At 39.0% G+C, this 21,756-nt stretch overlaps 1 protein-coding gene across 3 annotated transcripts in view; it reads right to left on the minus strand.

The window, feature by feature from the left end:
* The window catches only part of RASGRP3 (RAS guanyl releasing protein 3), a 34,048-nt gene extending 15,151 nt beyond the window's left edge, over positions 1-18,897 (minus strand). For 2 of the 3 annotated variants that reach the window (XM_067293264.1, XM_013943829.2), the window contains exons 1-7: positions 18,821-18,897; positions 17,361-17,492; positions 15,878-16,025; positions 11,774-11,947; positions 11,347-11,463; positions 10,778-11,053; positions 3,248-3,325 (exon numbers count right to left, since the gene is read on the minus strand). In XM_067293264.1, the coding sequence (XP_067149365.1) occupies positions 3,248-3,325; positions 10,778-11,053; positions 11,347-11,463; positions 11,774-11,947; positions 15,878-16,025; positions 17,361-17,492; positions 18,821-18,825 (930 nt within the window). In that variant the 5' untranslated portion in view covers positions 18,826-18,897. The remainder of the gene's footprint in view (positions 1-3,247; positions 3,326-10,777; positions 11,054-11,346; positions 11,464-11,773; positions 11,948-15,877; positions 16,026-17,360; positions 17,493-18,820) is intronic. The other variant, XM_067293265.1, reaches the window with a different exon arrangement.
* Between the last annotated feature and the right edge of the window lie 2,859 nt (positions 18,898-21,756).

Consider the following 21,756-nt stretch of genomic DNA (forward strand, 5'->3'; position numbering starts at 1 on the left):
GGTGCACTGGTATTTTCCTGCATCTGTCACTGAACATCCGGCAGATGAAACAGTGCCAAGCAGAAAAAATTCAGCATGATTTGGACTGGGAAGCGAGACAGCCCACAGGCTCAGAAGGCCCCAATACTATCTGATGAGCAATAAATCTGGGTCCCATTGGTTATCAGACACCCTATTAATTGGTGTGAGTTGATGGGGCAGTAATTAAGCTATCTAAAAATTTAACAGTTATTATTATGTATAACAAAGGTATTGTAGACTTTGACACGGAGAGGAAAAATAGTCACAAATACTCTACCATATTTGGTAGAAAGAAACCTGAAGGATGTTAGTGAGTTGCTTCATTCATTTGTTTTTTCCTTTTTCAATTTATCAACACTGCTTTTATCAGTTCCGCAATGGCTCTTGACTCATCATACGAATCTGCGCAGGTAGATTTAGGAAGAAGAAATCCCTATATCCACAGAATTAAATTCCAACACGAAATACAGTGAACCTGAACATCCACCTCTATATACTAAAAGCATTTACAGAACTTCTTAATCCCTAATACTACCAGACAGTGATGGACCCAATTGCTAGCATTTTTTTTTGCTCTAAAATATGCAGAAATGCAGCAATCTTTTAAAGATAACACATTACATAACAACATGTAAGATGCTGATATTGTGGCATTCTTACAGTTGTGGTCAGAGAAGAGATTTGATGTGTTCCTTCTCTTGAAAAATTCTTAGACTAAATGGTCTCAAAATATCAGAGCTTACCAGAGTGATGCTAGACTACCAAGTCCTCACAGAAAGCTTTTAACTCCTGTTGACCTCAATGCAGAAAGGCAGAAAGATCCTCAGTTCACTGGAGCATTCCTCCTTCTTCTGGGCTATTTAATTTGAGGTCTCATTTCACTTTTATGTTTGTTGCCATGTCTCAATGAAAACTTCATGTTACTGTCACTCCAGTAAGCACCGGGAAATGGACAGATGTTTTAACAAGTTCATTCCCTCAAAATAATGGTAGCTAATTGGTCAAATTATTTCCTATAATTCCTCCTATTTCGCTCACAGACTCATATGAACAACTGTACTATTAGTTTATATATTTGAAATACAGGCTATAATGAGGAAAAGTACTAACCAGTGTTCAGAGATCATCTAGCTGAGTTTGCTGAACCATCAGAAACACTTTTTGTGATTGAGGCTGTTTCTCCTGTTTTACCACCACAGGGATAATGGTATCCTAGACTGAAAAAGCATTTCCAGATGGATGCAACTATCTGCATATTTTGGTGTTGAAACTAATCTTTCTCAGGAGCAAACAACTTATACGAGTGCATTTTCACTGGCGTAACTGTGCGAGGCAGAGTCGTCTGCTAGCCAGTAGCTGTCCTGGGGGAAATGCACAGCAAGGAGATAACTAGCACACAGGGAAAAGCCACCTGTGCGACAGAGGGAGTTGCTGCACTGTAACTGGCGGTCGGGCTTCGGTAATTTGTTTAGGATGCTATGCTGACCGAAGAGCCTATTTCCAGTTTTAGCACAGAGGAAGTCTTGCTCAAGTCCCTTTTGACGGCAGGCTCACAGGCTGAGGGACCACATCCCCATTCACCTGGAGAATGACCACAGCAGCCCAGGACACTTCCTCTGCAGTGCACCCACATGGGAATTGTACAGCAATAAATCAAAGAGTGGTTGTAATGCTGTAACTACACTGTCATGATTTCTTTGACAATTTTTTGCACATGCAAAAGCTCTACAAGTTCTTTCCCCTCTAAAACACCTTGTGTATTTTGGCACATCAACAAAGAGAAGCAGGTCTTGAACAGCTGGGTGTCGTCTGTCTATTCAGCTGTAGCTTTTTACCCATCACAGTGCTGCAACAGCTGAATGTCACTGGTTTTTCATTGACTACAGTGCGGAAGTCTCCAACTATTGATGGTACTGTTAAAGTTCAAAGCACTATTCCATATTGCTTTTGTCCTTAAAGCTAAGGCCAGAGAATAAAGCAACAATGTGTTTATTTTCCTCGTTTACAATAGTGGCCCGTGAGTCCTTCCCCAACATAGAGCTGTAACAATTCAACACTGCCGTTACTGCTGGCAGTAAAGGAAACACGAGGGAGACAGAATGACCACAGTAAATGGGGACTGTTGTGATCAAACCATATCTAACAAAGACTGGAGACTCAGGAAAGAAATTCCAGGTGTTCAGACAGAATTAGGGTTGACTATTGAAATATTCAATAGCTTTTTTAATATCGGTCATCACTCCCCATTGAAAGCATGAACGCAGTCTCCAAACTGGTCTCCAAGAGTGAGAAACTCCACTTAAAGCCTGAGAAGGCCTGTACTTGGAAATTAAGTGGCTTTGTTTCCTTACTTGCTTTTAAGAATACTTCAAAAATGTAAAAAGTCATCTCAGACTACTGGACTCCGCTCTCACATTTTGCTAAGTGCTTTCAGCCTCCCTTAGTTTGTGTAGGTGCCAGACTTGAGAGTGCTCAGCTTGACAGAGCCAGCTGCCGGATCTGATAGGTAATACGGGTGTTAATGCTCTCCTAGAAATGCCCACAGGGCAGAGAAGTCCCATAACTTTGGCAATAGGAGAGTTAGTAATACTTAAAATGAAAAGTCAGCTATTATTTATGAGATTTATCTATATTCTCAGACTTTCACAGCATAATATAAAATGCACCAATGCAGCATTAGCTTTAGTTATTTCTCTTTAAATAGGATAAGATACACGTATTAAAAAAAACCTATCATCTACTCTGAAATGTTTTAACATTGCTTGAGAGCCCAACATGCAGTTAATTCCATATAAGCAAACAAACAGCTTAAAAAAAATACAGCTAATGCTGTGGCTTACCTAAAAGAAATCTTTGGACTTGGTGTTGCTTTATATAACTGCACCAGCATCCAGCAAGTGAATTGATACACAATTGAAAGGAACTGTTAAGGGCATTTTCATATAAAGCGCAACTATGTTTTCCAGGACTTGCAGAGGTTTTGTTGAAAAATAATTAATACTGAAGACCAGCACATTTCACTACTTACTCCTCCTAATGCCCATTAAGCCCTATAAATAGTAACTGTATTTACTATATGTGCATACATGTTAAAAGGCCTTAAGCAAACATGAATAAGGCAACTTCTTAAATGGCATTCAAAAATATAATCTAATTACTTTATATTAACCTAAACCCATGCAGACAAAATAAGTAATACATCAAAAGGCAGTAAAAGATGACCTACTGATTTGCAGGTCCTTGGCTCCAGCACCAGCGAGAGCTTGTAAATGTCATCCTCAGTATGATAGAGGTCCAGGGACAGCTAGGTGCAAGAAAGAGGTAAAAACAGTAATATTTACTAGATCAGCTCAGACAAGATGAGGTTGTTAGTGAAGATACACCTCCCATTGAAACTAAACAGAAGTTTCACTGCTTGGAGCTCAGGACACCTGGAGAAGCGGTTCGCAGCTGCTGGGAAAGCAGCTTTTCACAGAGCTCCCGTAACCCACACCGCTGAGCCCACATTTGAACCCAGGCACAGATGCGCCAGGTTTGGGGGCTGTCACAGTCTGCATCGTGACATGTCGAGTTAGAGAGGCTGCATGTTGATCTTTGTCAAAAGGTCGCAGAAGATCGCCCCTACAGAAAACATGCTCAGCAGCTCAAGGATCATGAGAGTCATGAGAGATCTTAGAGAAGTGGGCCAATGAATACACAGCCTGCAGGAAAGAAGTTTTAAAAGGGCTCAGTAACACGCACATCATGAATACAAACATATATACTCTAATAAAAGCTGTTTAAAAGTTGGTGAACTATTTGCAACAGAACACTTAGTTAATCTAGAGTTTGGGGGGGGGGGTATTCCGCAAACCCCTTTTAGTGTGCTGAAATGGAACATTTTACAAATGTTTAATGCAAACATGCCAGCTAGCAAATTGCCACAAACAGATTTTAGGCAAATGCTCGACCATTACAATTCAGAATTCAAGCTATTCTTCCTGGCCAGGTAGGCCTTATAGTCTGTTTCTATTCACGTATGACTGAATGGGCGAACAAGCTCAGGCTGCCAGGATTCATAGTTGAGGATGCAATCTGCAGAATTTCTAGAGTTTTACCATGGTTCCTGTTACTACATGAGTTTCCTCTAGAACAGGCAGAGAAAGCCAGTACAGACCACTTTTTCTTGCTATAAACACGTGATTTGTCAATCACATGCCATTACTACAGGTTCTTTAATTCTGTTCAAGGCCCAAAAAGGAAACGCTCTGTTGCTCTCTAACTCTCCTGATGTAAAAGTTGGTAATGACACCTTAAAGTTTGTTAAGCATATGAGGAAAATACTAGGAGTAATTCACATTGCATTCCAACAAAATGTTATGATTTCCCTTGGCCTGAAGAAGGGCCAGAATATTGCAGCTCTTCTACAGAGACGAGACCATGAACCAAAGCAAGGAAGTGGGAAGCCACTTGGGAAGGTGTTGGGCAAGAGCCGAGCGCAGACACAGGTCCACAAGATGCAGGCCAGGTTTGACCCCGCTGTTGATGCAGCCAAGGTCTCCAGCCACAAGCAGCAATCCCTGTTACTCCAGTCCAGCTTTGCCTATTCCTAGTCCCCTCTCACCAAGTAGGGTAGATTCCCTTTCAGCTTCTGTTTTTAGATAAATGAAAGCTATTTCTTCCACATGCTCTTTTTTTTCCCAGACTTGAGGATTTTTTTGAGACAAAAGAAGGGGCACAAATACAGTCCAAGTAAAATGAAATTGTTTGTTTTTTTCACTTTGGCAGCTGTGGTCTAGCGCTGCTGCAGGTCTGCAGTAAACTCCTCCTTGCTCAGTGTGATGGAGGAGAAAAATAATCAACACTGTGGCTAACGCCATGCAACGAGAGGAAGCGACTGCTGCACATTTCCTGTGATCAGGGCCCTACCTTAACTGGCTCTGGAGTAATTGACATGATTTGAAGCCATCACCTACCTTGCAAATCCCCAGTTAAGCTAAGATCGAGTTAAAAGACGTTTCACAGCAGACAGATAGAATTATCACTGACTAAATGACTGTGACAGAGAGTTATTTTTAAGGAGACTGGAGTGCCGGCTTAGCAACAAACAGGACCAGAGACATTATATTGTAGAACTACTGCTAGAAATAACCTTCATTTAAGCAGAATTTTGTGTAATGGTAAGAGAGAACTAGCGCCCTTTTCCCAAATGTAAGGGCCTATCCTAAAATTAATGCAGATCCACTAATTGCTGTAACTAACACTGTTCATGTACTTTTCTATTCAGTGACCAAAGTCTTGGGTTCCCTTGGTATAAATAAGCAGAAATCAGCTGGAGTAAATTATATTTATCAGATCAGCCTGGGACTGACAGCAGAATTCATAGTTTTATATTTGAAAGGCTTTGCCCTGTTCCTACTAAAGACCACAGTTTTGTTAGTAGGGAAGATGAGCAAGGTATGTATTTGGGGATGGAAATACATTAATATTTGCTGAGCAGGTTTGTATCTCCCCTCTGTAAGTTATCTGGCCTTTTAATGAGCAGAGGTTACAAGTTCATTAGGCACAAAGTCTAAGCCTAAACAGAGGACAACATATTGTTCTAGTATAGGAGTTTCAAATATTAGCAAAAATGTACAAGCATGATGACCAAGCAGTAATTATATAAGCTCTCATCTTATATTTCAGTTACAGTTTTGTAGGGACAGACAAAATGTAGTAAGAATTTTCCTAGGACAACTTTTACAATGGATGGTAGATTACATTCTAATTTGATTTTCATTGGTGCCCTATTTTTCCAAGCAATTTTTTGATTTCCAAGGAAATCAAAAAAGATGTGACTATTTTTTAGAAACGGAATTTACTGAAGACAAGTTGGGGAGGGTGTCTTTCAATTTGATTGTTTAGATATTTCTCACTCTCTTCACTAGACTGTACAAGTGACTGGGACTTTCCAGTTATTTGCATACAGTCTCAGAACAGGTTAGTTAAATAGCTGTTGAGACCTAAAAATAGTGTGGGGGGGAAATGGTGGCACCAAATGTGTTCAAACGCACTTGGTGTAAATATACTGTAGACTAGTAAAAAGACTGACAACCAATTCCAATCTGTTGAAAGTGATGGAACATTTCCCCGCCGGCACTTACTCATGTTCTGAAATGAAAAAAATGTGAAAATACTGCACAGCAGGTAATAAACTCCCTTAAACTTGCCTTCCAAATATAAGTTTTCTAATTAAGAAAATGTCAGTAGAGATAGCATTCCTCCCTGTTGCACTGAAAAGCGCATGCTTAGGGTCTCTTTTACACCTTCTGCTTCTTAGCTACAGGTTTCAGATGCCAGGGACCGGCACAGAATGGGATGCAGAGTCAATGGAGATGGGACAAGTATAGCCAATAATTCATGAAAGGAGGAAGAACAACACAGACTAAGAAAAAGCATGTACTAAAAAGTTATTCCATCTTTGCTTAAGGTGCTCTGGCTCCTTGGTAGCTGAGTCCTTCCGCATTCAGTTGTCTGGCCCAAATGCTTCAGTCTGCTTTACACATGACCAAGTTAAGGCCTGCATCGCTTAAAGCTCCTGCTCAGCTTTCATGGTCTCCTATGCCACAGTAAACCTGGCACTTGTCCCACTACCCATACAACACACCTTTGCTTTACTTGTGGCATTTTAACTTCCATGCAAAATATTGGCTTGTTTCAGGTACTTGTTTAAAGTTAAAATTTTGTGAGTTAGGAATTAATTTTTATGCTGACCATGAAATTGGGGTGGGGGGAGCAGGCTTCTGAGTTTCTGTGCAGACACCTAAAATAAGAGAGAACCCCAACTTTACAAAATGCTGATCAATCAGCAGCTACCACTGAAGCCAGAGAGATTTCAGTTCCCTTTTTCCCCATTCAGCCTTTTGGTCTACATGCATGACAGCACCTGAAAAATGCTTGTAAGCCCCTTGCCCATGTGGCCTGAAGTTTACTATCACAGCCCCTGCCTCAGCTTTTAAGCTAGCTGTCATTTCATAGCTCTTAACACAGAGTCTCCCCAAACACCATTTTTCAAAACCCTTGAAAGGTATCAGCCACCCCAGAGCAGACAGGGCTCCACCACCAAGGAAAAGAAGGAGCAGGGCAAATTCCCACACCCCTTCTTAATGCATTAGAAACTCATGTTATCTTGTGTGAGTTGTCTGACTGGCAAACCAGTATCCAGCAATTTACTTGCCAAGGAAGCACAGGCCAAACTGTTAGCACTTCCTAAGTGTGGTGTAAGAGGCAATCCTGCAAAGGAAGGAGCCCAGAGAAGAGATTTCCATGTTGCCACCAGGCCAAAAAGCCTGCCAAAGCTTGCCCAAATAGACGCAACCTAATGGGAAAACAGTAAGTTAACAAATAGTTGGATCAGCTGGTTCACACACAAAAGAGCACTGTGCGCATTTATACACATTTACGAGTTTTGAAAGGGAGTTTCTCTATGTTAGAGATGAGAAAGCTTTTTACAGAGTTTGTATTAGAGAGGAGAACATCGCAATAAATTGAATAATTACTTCTTCAGTCTCTGACAACTGAGGATGACTGTAGCAGCAAGGGAGGCTAAATCTGCTGAAAGACCATTTGCATGCAGCAAGGTCAACTATTTTTAGTCTGCAGTTCTTGTCAGCTTTGGGCTGCAATCCTACCTTTTCTTCTTCCCTTTCTCTGACCCTAGCCTATAATTTAAAACTTCCTTACTAACAGAAAGATAGACAGAAATATTTCATCTACTGCATAAATTCATTATTACTGTTTAAGAACAGTAATAATATTAACAATGTTAAAAAATGTACTGTAATTTATTCATATGGTACAAATAAGGACAAAGTTTACACACTGGAAGAAAAATGAGGCTATTCATAATACTATGAGATGTACCAAAATCTAGGTCCAGGAGCTTTTTGTATAAATTGGTTTTTATCCTTCCCAGGGGTCACTGTATTAAATCAAAAATCACACACTAACAAACATACTTGACTGACAACTACGCTTCCAATGACTACTGTGAGGACAGAATTACCTAGGGAAGGCTTTAGGATACCTAGGGCTGTCTTCATCACTACTGAAGAGACACCACCGAGTTCATGATTCATGACATGTATCCCGACAACAGAAAAAAGCAGTGCAAGTTAATTTTAACCCACGATCAGGTCTGCAATTAACAGTGCAGCACGCAGTTTCATTTAGCTGCAAGCAGATTGGCTCAACAGTAACTGAAGTCGGCAGAATTATACTAGGAACAAATACATCAGAGCATCATAAGCGAAAAAGTGCCTGTCTTTTACTCAACTACTTCTACTAGTAAATGAAATATACTGAATGAAGTATTATATAAATATAAATAAAATCCCTAACATTATGCAGGAAACAAAAAGAGGAAAATATAAAAAAAAGACAGCCAGGTAAAATACATGAGCTCAGGCTGATATAATGATGGATATGAATCTGCAAGGTCCTGGAAAAATCTGAAGCGTTCAGCTCCTTCTGAAATACAGGTCATCACCCAAAAGAGAGAAGAACAGATATTGAAAATGTCAGCAATGGTTCAGTTTCCATCTCTCACTTCACATTGTCTAATTTCTGTCCTTTTGGGCTCAGTTTCTTATTGCTCAGTTCTCTAAAATCTGAGGCTCCACTTCCCTGTACTCATAGCCAACCTTGTAAGACGCTATGAACTTTCAGAAGGGACCAGGGAAGGGAAAGAGTGATAAGGCACGAGATAAGAAAGCAACTCTCAATCCTTAATAAAACAAAACAGGAAGATAAATATCTGTCTAACACTTTTAATTAGAGAGTTACTGCAGTGGACAATACATGGTCCCTTTTCTCCGCTGCCCCACTAACAGTGGTTAGGACTTGTTCCCAGTTTGCGACGTACAAAGTACCACAGAAGGTCTTCCTATTCCCCAAACCTTTCCCATTCCCCATTTCAGTGAAGCCACAGGTCCATCCACACCAATGGTAGGTCCAAGCTCAGGCTTATGTTCCTCATCCTCTATAGTGCAAAACCCTGTACCTGAGCAGTTCCAGCATAAATCCAACATAAACTGCAACCTCTGCTTAATTTCTAGATATGCATATGTTTGAGCTTTTAAAAGTAAGACATTAAAAAAAGTTCTAAAGCTCCTGCTCACTAGCCCTCTGGTCAAGGCATTCACCTAGAATGAGATAGTGGTGGTCAAATCTGTGACCTGAATGAGGAAAAGCTGGAATTTAGCTCTCACCTCCTCACTGAGTGAATGCTGAGACATTGCCTGTTCTGAATACATCTATTCAAATGTAGCTAAATTATTTCCCTTGCTTTGATCTAGACTTTTTCTGCCATCTAAAAGAGAAAAGAAAAACACTTTGGAGAAAAGCTTGGTCTTGAGATGCTTATGCTATCCAACAAAATAAGCAGAAACACTGGAAAAATTCTCAAACCTGTCCTAGTTACACACAGACCTTGCCTACTTGTAAGTTCATTTAAATAAAGAATTGTAATGATGTAGAGCAAACAGTTTCTCTTTTGATCTGGGTTAGAGATCTGAAAGACAAAGTCAAAATAGCAAGAACAGAAACACCATAAAATGATTACATATAAGAAAGTCCTTCACCTAACATGACATGTTTAGACTACTCTTAGATGAGTATGTGTCTTTCTTTTATTTTCTTGCAACATGAACTGTTTTATAACAAACATCATTCCTTTTTTCAGGTTTCACAGGCTCCCCCTTAATTTCAAGATACTGTTTTTTGCCCATGGGCTGAACAAACTGTGGTGCTGGGTCAAATACTGGTCCACTTAAGATCAGTGCTAAGCAGACTAAATTTCAACAGAAACACAATTTGGCTTATAGGTTCAGGTGGAATGCCTCAGTATATTTTAAAATAAAGAAAAATGTAATAGTTATTAAAATGGCAGTCGTTGCCTACATATCAAAAAAATGGGAATTACAAAGATTTCCTTCTAGCATTGTCAGTTAGGGGTTCAAAAGAAAACACCCCCCCAAACACATTATTTTGTTTTTGACTAGCTCAAAACAGAAGACTAACCACTGAATTTATTTTCTCAGTAAAACTCTGTGTGTGTGCTAAAATTTTTCAAGTTTGAATAGGTTTTATTCAGCGTTCTTTGAAATCTCACTGTTCTTTGATTTGAAATTGGTCATTCAAATCCATATCTCTAATCTGTAAGTACACATTTCAATTTCCCCCAAATGTAGCCACTATCAAGGGAGAAGGGGAGGGGAAAGAGGAGCGGTGGTGGCAGCTGTTTAACAACATACAAGAATACAGTAGTCTTCCTATCCACTGAATAAACATATTGAATTCAAAGCATAGAGAAGAGAGAACAGAATTATGCACAAGTAAGAATGTCAATTACATGACCACATCAACATCTCATCAGATCTTTGCATAGGAGACAGAAGCCTAAAATACTGCATCAGAACGTGGTTTTTACTTCTCTTAACACCCCACCTTCTGTCATTCTTAAAAAATGTAATTGACACAATCCCTTTTCTGCTTTGGCATCCAGCCATCACGCACTCCATTAATGAAACTCTCTTCAGCTTTATTCATATCTCATGTGAACTCGTTTCTATTTCGTATCCTGTCCCTCTCCTTTTACAAAACTGAGACAACAAAGTGCATTTATCTTTACAGATATGAATACCCTGTTGACTCCCTATTGACCCCCCAGCTCCCTGCTGACTCCATGTGCAGCTTCTGAATAACTGAAGTGAATTAGAATTTGCACAATACTTACCGTTAGCAGGTTAATTAAATCCATATTAGGCTCTAAATGATGAGAGGCAGTTTGCAGGGAAACCAGTTCACTCAAGGTGATGGAAAGCTGCTGCATTTTCACTATGTTTACTTTGTTGTCATCTATCCAGTCAGGAAAGATGACATGGACAGCAATCAAGTCTTTCAGATGAACTCCTAAAATGGGAATTTTGAAGCCAACACAATCAGCAAAAGCCTTGCGGTAGTTGCAGTAGTTTCCATTGGAAGAGACCAGCTCCGTCATTTCATTCCAGTCCTACAAATAGTCACAGAAGCAAGTCTCTGTGAGAACATTTATACCATTTCCTTAATCTGTTTTAAATGAGTGCAACTCATGTCAGAGTGCTGGTGATGCTGATTTCCTCTCCAGCACAGGCAATCAAACAGAGGATCTCCAAGAGCTAATCCTTCTCCACCAGGAGAAACCCTTCTGGGCACCCTGCCATGATCCAAGTATTGTGCTGGTGAAACACCTGCACTGCAGAACCCACCAGACCTCAAAGAGGGGATGTTCTGCGTAATAAGGTTATATGCTGGAGTCCACCATACCTTTGTGACTTCTGAAGACAGATGAGAATGGGTTTCTTTCAGGCGAGAAATAGAGCTGTGGCTTAGACCTCCCACAACTGCCATCAGTGTGTTGAAGTTCTGGAGATGAAGGAGCTTCTGCAGGAGAGATTAATCACACAAAACTAAAGATCAAAGGAGTATATGGGGCAGCTGCCCAGTGTCACACAACACAAGCTCAGGCAGACAATCTATCACTGCCAGCCAACCTATCATCGCTAAAACAGAAATGACTAGACCGGGGACATAACAGAATAGTTCAGTGTTTCATTCTTTATGAGACTAGCTCCTGTTGAACAGGCTATTCACTGAGCAAGCAATAAAAAGAGCATCCAATTCATTTGTTTTCTGCTGTCTCCATCTGTATTATTTCTTTCTACCAGAGGAAAAAGACTCACATGAGACTCACCTGTGCAACATTGATAAACTTTGTGATTACTTCTGCCCTTTGCTGGGGTGTTGGTTTGCTGAGAACCATGAGCTGGACCCATTTGGAGATACCATTAAATAAAGCAATAGATCTCTCCAAAGTGGGATTGTTCTCCAAGCAGCCGTGGATCACATAGCTTTGGTAGTCTGTAAACTAACATAAGAAAGGCATTTTCAGTAAAAAATGCATGGTGTAAGAATCAAAGTGAATCTTTTCCTATTTTTCCTTTTAAAAAGTCTACCACTCAGATCCTATCAAAAGTCCCTGTTGCATATCAGTTCTTTCTTAAAAGTTTTAAAAGTTGGTCATTCAAGTAAAATAAATAAAAAGAAAAACAGAAGAAAAACTTCAGTGTTTGTGTGTCAGTTAATGTATGGACAAGCATGAAGAACATGACTATTACCTCCATGAAATCATCTTTCCCACAGTTTACTCAATACTTACAACTTTTTAATCTATGTGGTTTTACTTCACATTCTGCTGGCATGATATTTTATAGATATTCTCTAATGTCACAAGCTATAACCATGTAGATAAGAGTTTCCATCCCTTTCCAATATCCTGACCAACTTCACTGTTATGTAAAGAGTGAAATCCTGGCACCACTGAAATCAATAGGAGCTTTGTCACTCTTCTTGGTAGCCTGAACTGCATTCCAAGAAGCTAGTTATGCAGCCATTTTTTCCTCCTATTTCTAGAAATTTCTGTATTGGAAAGAGTTTAAGTTCTGCTAAATCATGCTTCCTTTGAAGTTACTGTTCAATCCTTATGTGTTTATAGATACAGTTTTACATGGGAAAGCTACTGATTCTAAGAATTAAATTTCCCTAAATGTCTGGGAAATATTTTTCAACTATCCTTTAAAAATGGATTTTCAGAAACTTATGACAAAGCTTTAACTTGTGTAGAGAGTTGCTAGCAATCCCAGCTAATCCAGGTTTATTTGGTTTTCTTAGCTGATCAAGAATTGTCTGCTACAGGAGGCCATATGATGGCATAGGCACTCATACAGCAGCTGCTCCTCTCAGAGCTGCAATACACAGTATTTCATTGCCTACATACTTTTAATTTTTTTCTATTAGAATTACCACTCCCCTTTCTCCCTCCTCTTTTTTTTTTAAATATGTAAAACAAAAGACAGAATTCAGACTAACCATCTTCTACAATTAGTGTTACACAGCTTTTAAAAACCACTTTTGTCTGCCCTGAAAAATAAATGGCATTCATACATTTCTAAACAGACTATAAGAGTTACAGCAAATCAGTTGGACTCACTCATGCCTCTGAGTAAATGCTAGCTATTTCTCTGTAGCATTTCTCAATTGCTTTGCATATTGGGTCAGAGATACCAGGCTCATTTAACAACCTCTAGGCTTTGAGGTCTGCCCTTCTCTTTATTTCTTTGTAAGTGTACTATTCTTACAACCTTTTGGTTACCAATCTAACATAAACAGGCAACCCATCTTTCAAATTTCTTCATTGCATTACAGAGCAGTGTAAGCTTAACTGACTCTAATTGGCTGCAGAGAAACATCTGAGCTAGCAAAATTCAAGCAGAAGAATTAACCAACAAATTAGAAACAACAAGGAAAAAGACAATATGTCTTGCAGGTCTGAGTTTTCTTTCTGGAATTCCCATAAGGAATTAAAATATATCTTAAGTCTATTTAAAAATAGAGCCTTTTATTCCTGTCTCTCCCTCCTCCTCTGAGCTGAGCATTGCACAGATCACTGTTATTCCTCCACCTCATATCAACATTAAGTAGGCAGATTTCCCATGATTTGAAGTCTAGAGTAATACAACTTTCAGCTTTATTAGATGAAGTCGGAGAGATTCTATTTAGACTGGTCTCATCTCCTCACTGATTTATTTTTCTTTCCTCTCTTAAAACATAAAAAATATATTTTCCTTAATTTCAGAGTTTGATTTCTTTCATGATTCTAAACACTTAAAAAAAGTCACACATTTCTTCTGAAGAAAACTGAGCATCCTGAGCACCTACTGCTTCCATTTTCCCCCAGATACACTGGCATCATGAGACCTTTTCACATGGACACTTCCCAGCAGAAATTAGCATTTCTGATGGCATTTGGGTTACTCATTTGTTTTGCTTTAGCCACTACATTCATTTTCATACAATTTTGTCTCTTGTTCCATGTACAATTCTGTGTGGAAAAGAAGCAATTTTACCTGAATTTTCTGCAATGGCAATATCTATCTTCTTCAAACCTGGCTCCAGAGAGGTCTTTTAGATTTATCCCAGCTGGAAGCAACCATTTTTACTAAACCACTAAAGATACATATCATCTAGCTAGCTCTAAATAAGGATGAACTAAATGAACAGGTGGGGACCTGTGAAAGAGTTGTCCTTACCAGATCTACTTCAATTTTAGTTGATTGAAATACTGATTAAAGAGAGAGAAGGAAAAAACTCAATGAATTTCAGGAACTACAAAGCCTAGACGTACTGTCCTTCTCTTCTGTTGTACCACAGGAAAGCAACCCAAGGAAGAGGCACATGCATATATCTTAAATGAACAACTTCTACATTATTTATATTGAGGTAATGCACATTTTCAGTAATTCCATGTTCTCTAATCCAAAACAAACACACCTCACTTCTAAGAGAGCAAGCATTACAAAGTGGCAGCTTCCAAAGCAGGTATCCAAACACTGTTGCTTTAATACTAGAGGCAGGAAAAGCTGATTTTGCTCAGTGGGTCCTGGCTGAACCATATCAAGCCTCATGTGAGGAGATTCTTCTGGGGAAGGCAGACTATTTTGGCATTTCTAGGAAGCAAGGGAGTCACTGTAGGCTGCAATAGGAAGTCTTTGAAGGCCATGGACTACCAGCTAGCATTGCTCATAGAGCCAAAATTGCACCCTGTACTGAATGCGACACAAATGGGATGGGTTGGCTTTCATGTCCATCACAAACTTCCTCATAGCTTACAGCAAGAGCCAGATGCAAAGCACAGAAGTCTTGACATCTGTGAAGCCACCACAGGTAATGGGAAGGAGGGAGGGGAGAAAAAGGCAATTTCCTCATACTCCTTCTAAGATGGGAGTCTTTGACTGTCACTGTTCTCTGGCAGCAGTGACCTCTCTAGCACAATGGACTCCTTAGCCTGAATTGCTGCCAAGTTTCTCAAGATTTTTAAGAGTGAGACCCTCTCTCCCTCATCCCTTCATTTCTCTTCATCTAAAGCCATGTGGATTATCCATCAACCCTAAAAACGCACTGCCATCAGCAACAAATTCTGGGACTTTCTTGAGTTAGAGGTGGGAATGATGCAGAGGACAGTGAATGCTGGAGAAGCGTAGGAGCAGGCAGAATGGATCAGAAAGTCATTGGTGTCAGGAGCATGAGACTGATGCAGCAGCAAAGGTAGAAATACACTGCCAAGGAAACAGGGAGCATGGGAGGGCAGGGGATCACCCAAGCCCAGGGAGGAGAAGCACAGAGTGGCTGTGCAGTCTCTGTCTTTGGAGGTTTTCAAGACCTGACCGGAAAAAGCCCTGAGGAACCTGGTCTGATCTCAGAGCTGACTCTGATTTGGGCAGGAGGTTGGACTAGAGACGTCATGAGGTCCCTTGAACCTAGATCTGATACTAATTGGCAAATGAAAGGACAGTTTCTGAAGAACTGGTTGGGACTGTGAATGGAGACTCCAGAAGGGCTAGATATATTTCAGTCTTCTCAAAAATTATTTGATGCAAAGATTCCAGTGTTTCCAGAAAACTAATTAAGTATTTTCCTCAAAGGAAAAAAAGAATCTGAAGAATTTGAGCTATAATATTAGTTTGATCAAAATAATCCCTGTACATGGCTGCAGTAGCTCTTAGCAGTAATTCTTGCCCAGAATTTATTCACAAAATTAATTTCTATGACTAAAACGGTTAGTCACAAAAAAGATCAAGGAAGTGCTGGTCCAGCCATGGCTATGGACATCATATGAAGGATTATAGAGATTTATTATATCGAAATGTAGAGGGAAAAAAGTTTTAAGTGTTGAACCATACAAACAGTTTCTTTAAGGACAGGGTCTTAACTGCAAGTGAAAAAGTTGTAGGTTTCTTACAGAAATTCTTCTAAAAGATTTATGCTCCAGAAAAGTGAGATGTTCAGCTAGCTCAATGGGCTCCAGATGGTCAAACAGCAGGCAGGCTTTTCCCTTCTTGGAAATCCTTTTCCTCTGTGTAACTCTTCTCATCCAGTCATAGGAAGGACTGCAACAGAAAAATAGGTACAATCCTCATTTCTGTTTGGGTGCAGCCTACGGTTTGCACATATAGTATAAAATTACCAGGAGACAGACCAAGAATTATCTGATCTACAACACCCAGCACATTCCAAACACTCAGAGTAAGATGTCCCGTTCAGGTACATAACAGAGGATAAGGGTTTCAGAGGCGCTACCGCAAATGATACAACAGCCGGTTTTTGTCAGAACCCAAGGACAAAGCATTCTTCTCTGCAGTACAGGAAATGATAATTCAAAAATGCCTAGCAACTACATTTCAAGAAGAACAGGCTATATAAAATTCTGATTAAGAAAAAAAAAGACTTCAATAACATCAAGGATTTATTTTTACTCTGTAGGACCACAGGTCCATGAAGTAATGGAACAGCAGAAACACAGTCAATCAAACAGCTAACAAAACAATAAGCTTAAGGGTGTGGATTAAAAGGCAAATCATTTGCTTCCAGCCAATAGAATAAACCCTACCCAAATACAGTAATAGCACTTCACAGAGCAGGAAGACGTTTCTAATTTATTATTTTAAAATGAAGATTTAACAGCCAATAGTCATGTGATTTCACTGGTATTTTTCTTGCAGGAAATCTTGCAATCCTCACTGAGATTAATAGTGCTGTTCTTCCAGGTCACTATACAAATCTTTATATAAAAAAAGATTACTATGCATATGCCATATTTTAAAAGAAAATTCACAATATCAGGTGAGATACAAGGCCTGTCTGATGATGTTAAAAAGGTAAGTTTAATTTCAGGGTGTCAAGGAAGTAAGGGTGTAATCATTTTGATGCAAGAAAGCAACAACTGAGAATGCTAAAGACTGTTCAGTTAAATCATAGCAAAGATGTACACAGAAAGTTGATAGAAAAAAATAAGCAGGTTACTGATGGGAGAAAGAGAAATCTCAAGCTTCCCTGAGAAAATGCAAGACTTGCACAGTGTACCAGTCACTGCATTGCCCGTCATTCTGCACAAAAATTAGTAAGAAAAAATAATATTAATTGCTTAATTTGCATTAGCTTTGCCACAGAGCTAGGAAAATGATATCTTTTCAATTTTTATTAAAAAAAATACAGAAAAGAAGAATCTTCTCCTTACTGCGACACCAGCTAAACTATGTTACTGCAACTAAAATTTCTTATTTTTGTTAACTTCAAATTTAGAAGTGAATAGAATCTTTCCTGTAACTGCTTGTTTATGCTCTCAAGATCAAGATGGTCCTCAATATTTCTATATTTTTACAAAATTGGAATTCTGTTGGTAAAGAGAACAGAAAGGAAGATGCTGCAGCTCATGACATCCTTACATGCTGGAGATATCAATGAGATGGATGTGATCCTCATATCCGAGCTGGCTGGCTACTTCTCGAAACTCTTCAGTCAACTGAATAAGCCCAAGATCCAAGTTAAATTCTGCAGGAAATTCCAAAATCCAGTATCTGAAATCCACAGACAGCAGTTCAGAGATGCCGAGGCATTCAGATATAACATTCAGTGGCTGCATATATATGCTCACATTCATATTTCAATCAATAGGACTGATAAACATTTCAGACCCCCTGGCTTTGGGGCAAAGAGGGTGGATTACCCCAATGTATCACAGCTATAATTATCTGTGATGTTGAAGAGAAAGATTCCAGACTTTAAAAGTAGAAAGTCACAGACCTTGTAAAACAAAGGCTTCATCACCAACTCTCTCAGTTACTGAACCAATATGCTCAAATACTTCCAAAATACTCTGACTGATGAAAGGATAAGTGATGTCACACAAAAGCCACTTCATCGTATAACTTCCTTCAGTTAACTCACCACAGCAGAACATCGCAGCACTCTTTTGAAATGCCAATTTAAACTGATCCATCAGAAGATGCACATGTGCCCAACTCATGCTGCAGGGACACCCAAATGACACTTGCATTCTTGAAAACTTATCCCTTGTTTACTTAAGACACTTACTGTGCTCGAGCAAGATTTTTCAATGAAAACCAAAGTGCGAATTTCAACGGAAGTTCCACCCTGACAGCCATGAAACAAGAACACTCTTCTGCTATTTAAGGGGGTGGGGGAAAAGACTTTATCAGTCCTGCTTTAAATGCTTCTCTCTCTTTCCTTCACATTGATATAACTTAGTCCAGAGGAAGGAAGAAAAAGCCTTTGTTTGAGGAAAGCAGGTTATATCACGTTAGCTTCAAAACTCATGCTTTGTCTTTTACAGAGAAATGTTCCTACATAAACACAGCCTAACAAGTGAACATTTTCCTATAGAAGTGAGGCCAGGGACAGTTGGTACAAAGATCAGGAGGACATAGCCCACCTGTAATAGCTTTGGCATCACTAACACATTCCTGTTGTCACAAATTATCAGGGCTTTATGCGAACTAAAGCCGACAGCCCAGAGACAACCTTCCTCCACCACTCTAGACTACATCTGGAAATAAAGTGGAGGGTTGTGGCTCCGTGGTGTGGCACTGAACTAACCTCAGTCTAAGAAGAGTCACACCCAAATACTAGGTAAATCAGAGCGCAAGTTTTCAGTGAACTTTTTAGCTTAATGCAGTTAAGTGTCCTAAAGTCTGGATTGCTCTACTTGAACCATTGTTTTCAAATCACAGAAATTCCTTCTTCACTCTGGACTGGAGACCATGTAAGAAAAAAATTAAGAGTTTCACTGCCATGGTTTAGTTTTAACCTTTAGAAAAAGAAACAATAATGATAGTATTCACAGTACCATAAATACAAAATGCTAGAGGAACAAAAGTATGCTTACCTCATGAAATAGCAGATTTTTAATCTGAATTCATTGCAGTTCTCCCCACTGGCATCTCTATAGGTGGACTGGTTAAAGAAAGCTTTGTGTGCCTTGATTTAGTAATGTTGTTCTTATCCACGGCAGTGTCTGGTGTTTTAAAAGATGGGCATTATTTTCCAAAGCACTAGATCAGCTGAATAAAAACAGTACTAAACTTTTCTTCTAGAGATAACTACAGTATGCTCTGATGTTTCATTTACTTTCACAGCATCTTAGGCTATGCTATTTCTTAGCTGCCATTTCATTTTTTGCCCTCACAACAATGCCTGTATACTATTCCTGAGTATTCTGTTGAACAGAACAGACAGTATTTATGGTTACAGAAATTTTTAAGAGGCATGAATGACATTTAGGTACTTCGCTATCACTTAAAGTTCATAAGAGTCTGATGCTAACCTGCTATTATACATTTGAAAAGATTCCCTGGAAATATTTTTCTGCTTCTTCAAAGCTAATTCAAGATATACCTCAGCAAACTTATACCTATGGACAATATCCACAACCAACAGCAGAAAGAAGCTCACAAACCTCAAGCTTTGAGGCTGAAAAACCTCACCCCAAAACTTTGTTTGCTGCTAATTAATTGACAAGGGTTTTTTACATGCAGCCACAGAAATAATCAGCTTTTAAAATTCTAAGTCAATTTGCAAGACTTCCTGAAAGGATATGTGGACAGAAGCTTGCCAGCCAATTCTGTGGAAGGCAGATACCACCGGTGCATTAAAAGAAAGGTTCTTGGCAAATGGCTGGAGCACTGATTTCCTTTGTCATCTGCAAAAAAGAAACAAGTGAATTAACTACACTTTTCATGACCAGTGAGGAGCTTTTATCCCTCAAATGGAGTCAAATATAAAGCATTAAAAGTTGGTTCATTGTCCACCAAATAGGTAGGAAACAAAACCAAAGCACACAAATGTTCTTTTAGTGAAAACTACTGTTACATTGTAGTGCTAGGTATTTAAAGGAAAAATTGTCAGAGTAGACAACGGGCCATACCTAGAAAAACAGTCCCTGGACCCCACTAAGCTAAATGTTATACATAGAGACTACCAAATCCAAAGAACATGCAGAAGGCATATGCAAAGAAAGTCAGAGGAACGTACTAATTGTATTAGATTTTTGTAAACTTTTTATAGTAAGCCTTACAATGCTTGATCATTTATAACTTGTCTTTACCCTAATTCATGCCAAAAAAAGATATCACAAGAAGAAACTACAGGTAATGGTCAGAGGTAGAAGCAACAATAAACCTTTTACCTTCAATAGTTATGGCTGACTCCAAATACAAGATCAGACTGGTTCCAGTAATCACAAGTTATAAAAATTGTGTGCTAATTTTAGTCCACTCAAAGCCCAGTGTGATGATTTATGTACATATGCTTACAATATTTGTTTTATTGCAGTTTTATATTAACAATTAGATTATTAAAAAAGGGATCTGCCTCAAGGAATTCAGTTTCAAAGGAACACGCCATGTCTGTGCCCAGGGTCTGATCTCCAGCTGCAGTACAGACTCTTGCATCTTTGTAGCGTAGCCTCTGAAACTATAGAAAGAATTATTTCCTAGATAGCTGGCTGACCATCAGTGTTCCTCAATATCTTAAATCTTACATTTGTTTTTTTCTATTACTCTTTTAAAAAATAATAGTCGATATGTATGTATGAAATGGGAACCACGCACAAAAGTTCAGCTGTCAAGAGAGCGTGTATGGAAGGAAGAGGCATGATTTCCAATAGATACGAAAGATATGGACCCTGCTACCTTTGATTAAGTATTTAGAACAGTTCTGATGGTTGTCTACAAAACTGGATATAGGGGGATGCACTAGGCTCAGTAGCAAGATCTGGCCCTTAATTTTTTAATCTCTATCAGCTTTTAGATACTTGTTTCTCTCTGCAAGGGGAAAAAAATCAAATTAATATCTCATTTAAATCAAAAGCTGACCTGCGTTTCAAGAGAATCTAAATGTACCTTTGTGAATTAGGCCCCAATTCAAAGCATTTAAGCACATCCATGAACTTAACTGACTTCAGTGTGACATATGTCATGATTAATGGTGTTATGGAACAAGGCCTATTTCATCGCTTCTTTCCCTCAGACCTGGTACATCACATTTTAATAAGAGTAAAAAGATATGTGAGTCTTGAGTCATATTATTGCCAATTATTGCATGATGATTTGGAAAACCTTTCAGAGTAAGGACTGGTCAGAAAAACAGCTGTGTAACCACTCAAGACAACAATCAATGCCAGCAATAAATTCCTACTTCTTTTTAAAGGTAACTCCTTGAATAATTCAATTAAACACTTCTCTTGATGAAGGCTAGCATTTTGAAAAACACTATACTCACCATTGTGCATTATCTGGAGAATAAAAAATTTACTATGCTATACATATGATTAAAATCCTGGCCCATATGATTCTGGGCCAGAATGAACCATGGAAAATTTTACAGAACAGAAATATTGTTTGCCAAAGGAAAGATCAGCTAAATCACAGAACAGTAGGGGTTATAATATGAATTTCAAGAACAGCAGCAAAGGAAAATATTGAAAAATCCTACCAAACATTTCAATACAAGCGTTCAAAAGTTCATCTAACGTTGCAGCCTTCCCAAGTGTGTTTGACCCCATTGTCCTTTAATCGTTGTCAAAAAATAAGGGGCATTTTCACCAAGCAGAAGAACACTTCTTCAGCTGCACAGCTTTATCACTTTATTCTTGGTTGCATTTCTCAACTGGACTTCCAGGAAAATCTGGAGAAAGAAAGGACAGGAAACTGTAATTATATGACTATATGAAAGCATTGTCAGGGTGGAATGTTTACAGCTCAGCTCATCTCTTCTATAAACTGTTTTTTCCCACATAATGCAGAGCACATGAAAGATTGCCAT

Source organism: Apteryx mantelli, chromosome 3 (assembly GCF_036417845.1).
Source record: "Apteryx mantelli isolate bAptMan1 chromosome 3, bAptMan1.hap1, whole genome shotgun sequence".
Lineage (NCBI taxonomy): Eukaryota > Metazoa > Chordata > Aves > Apterygiformes > Apterygidae > Apteryx > Apteryx mantelli.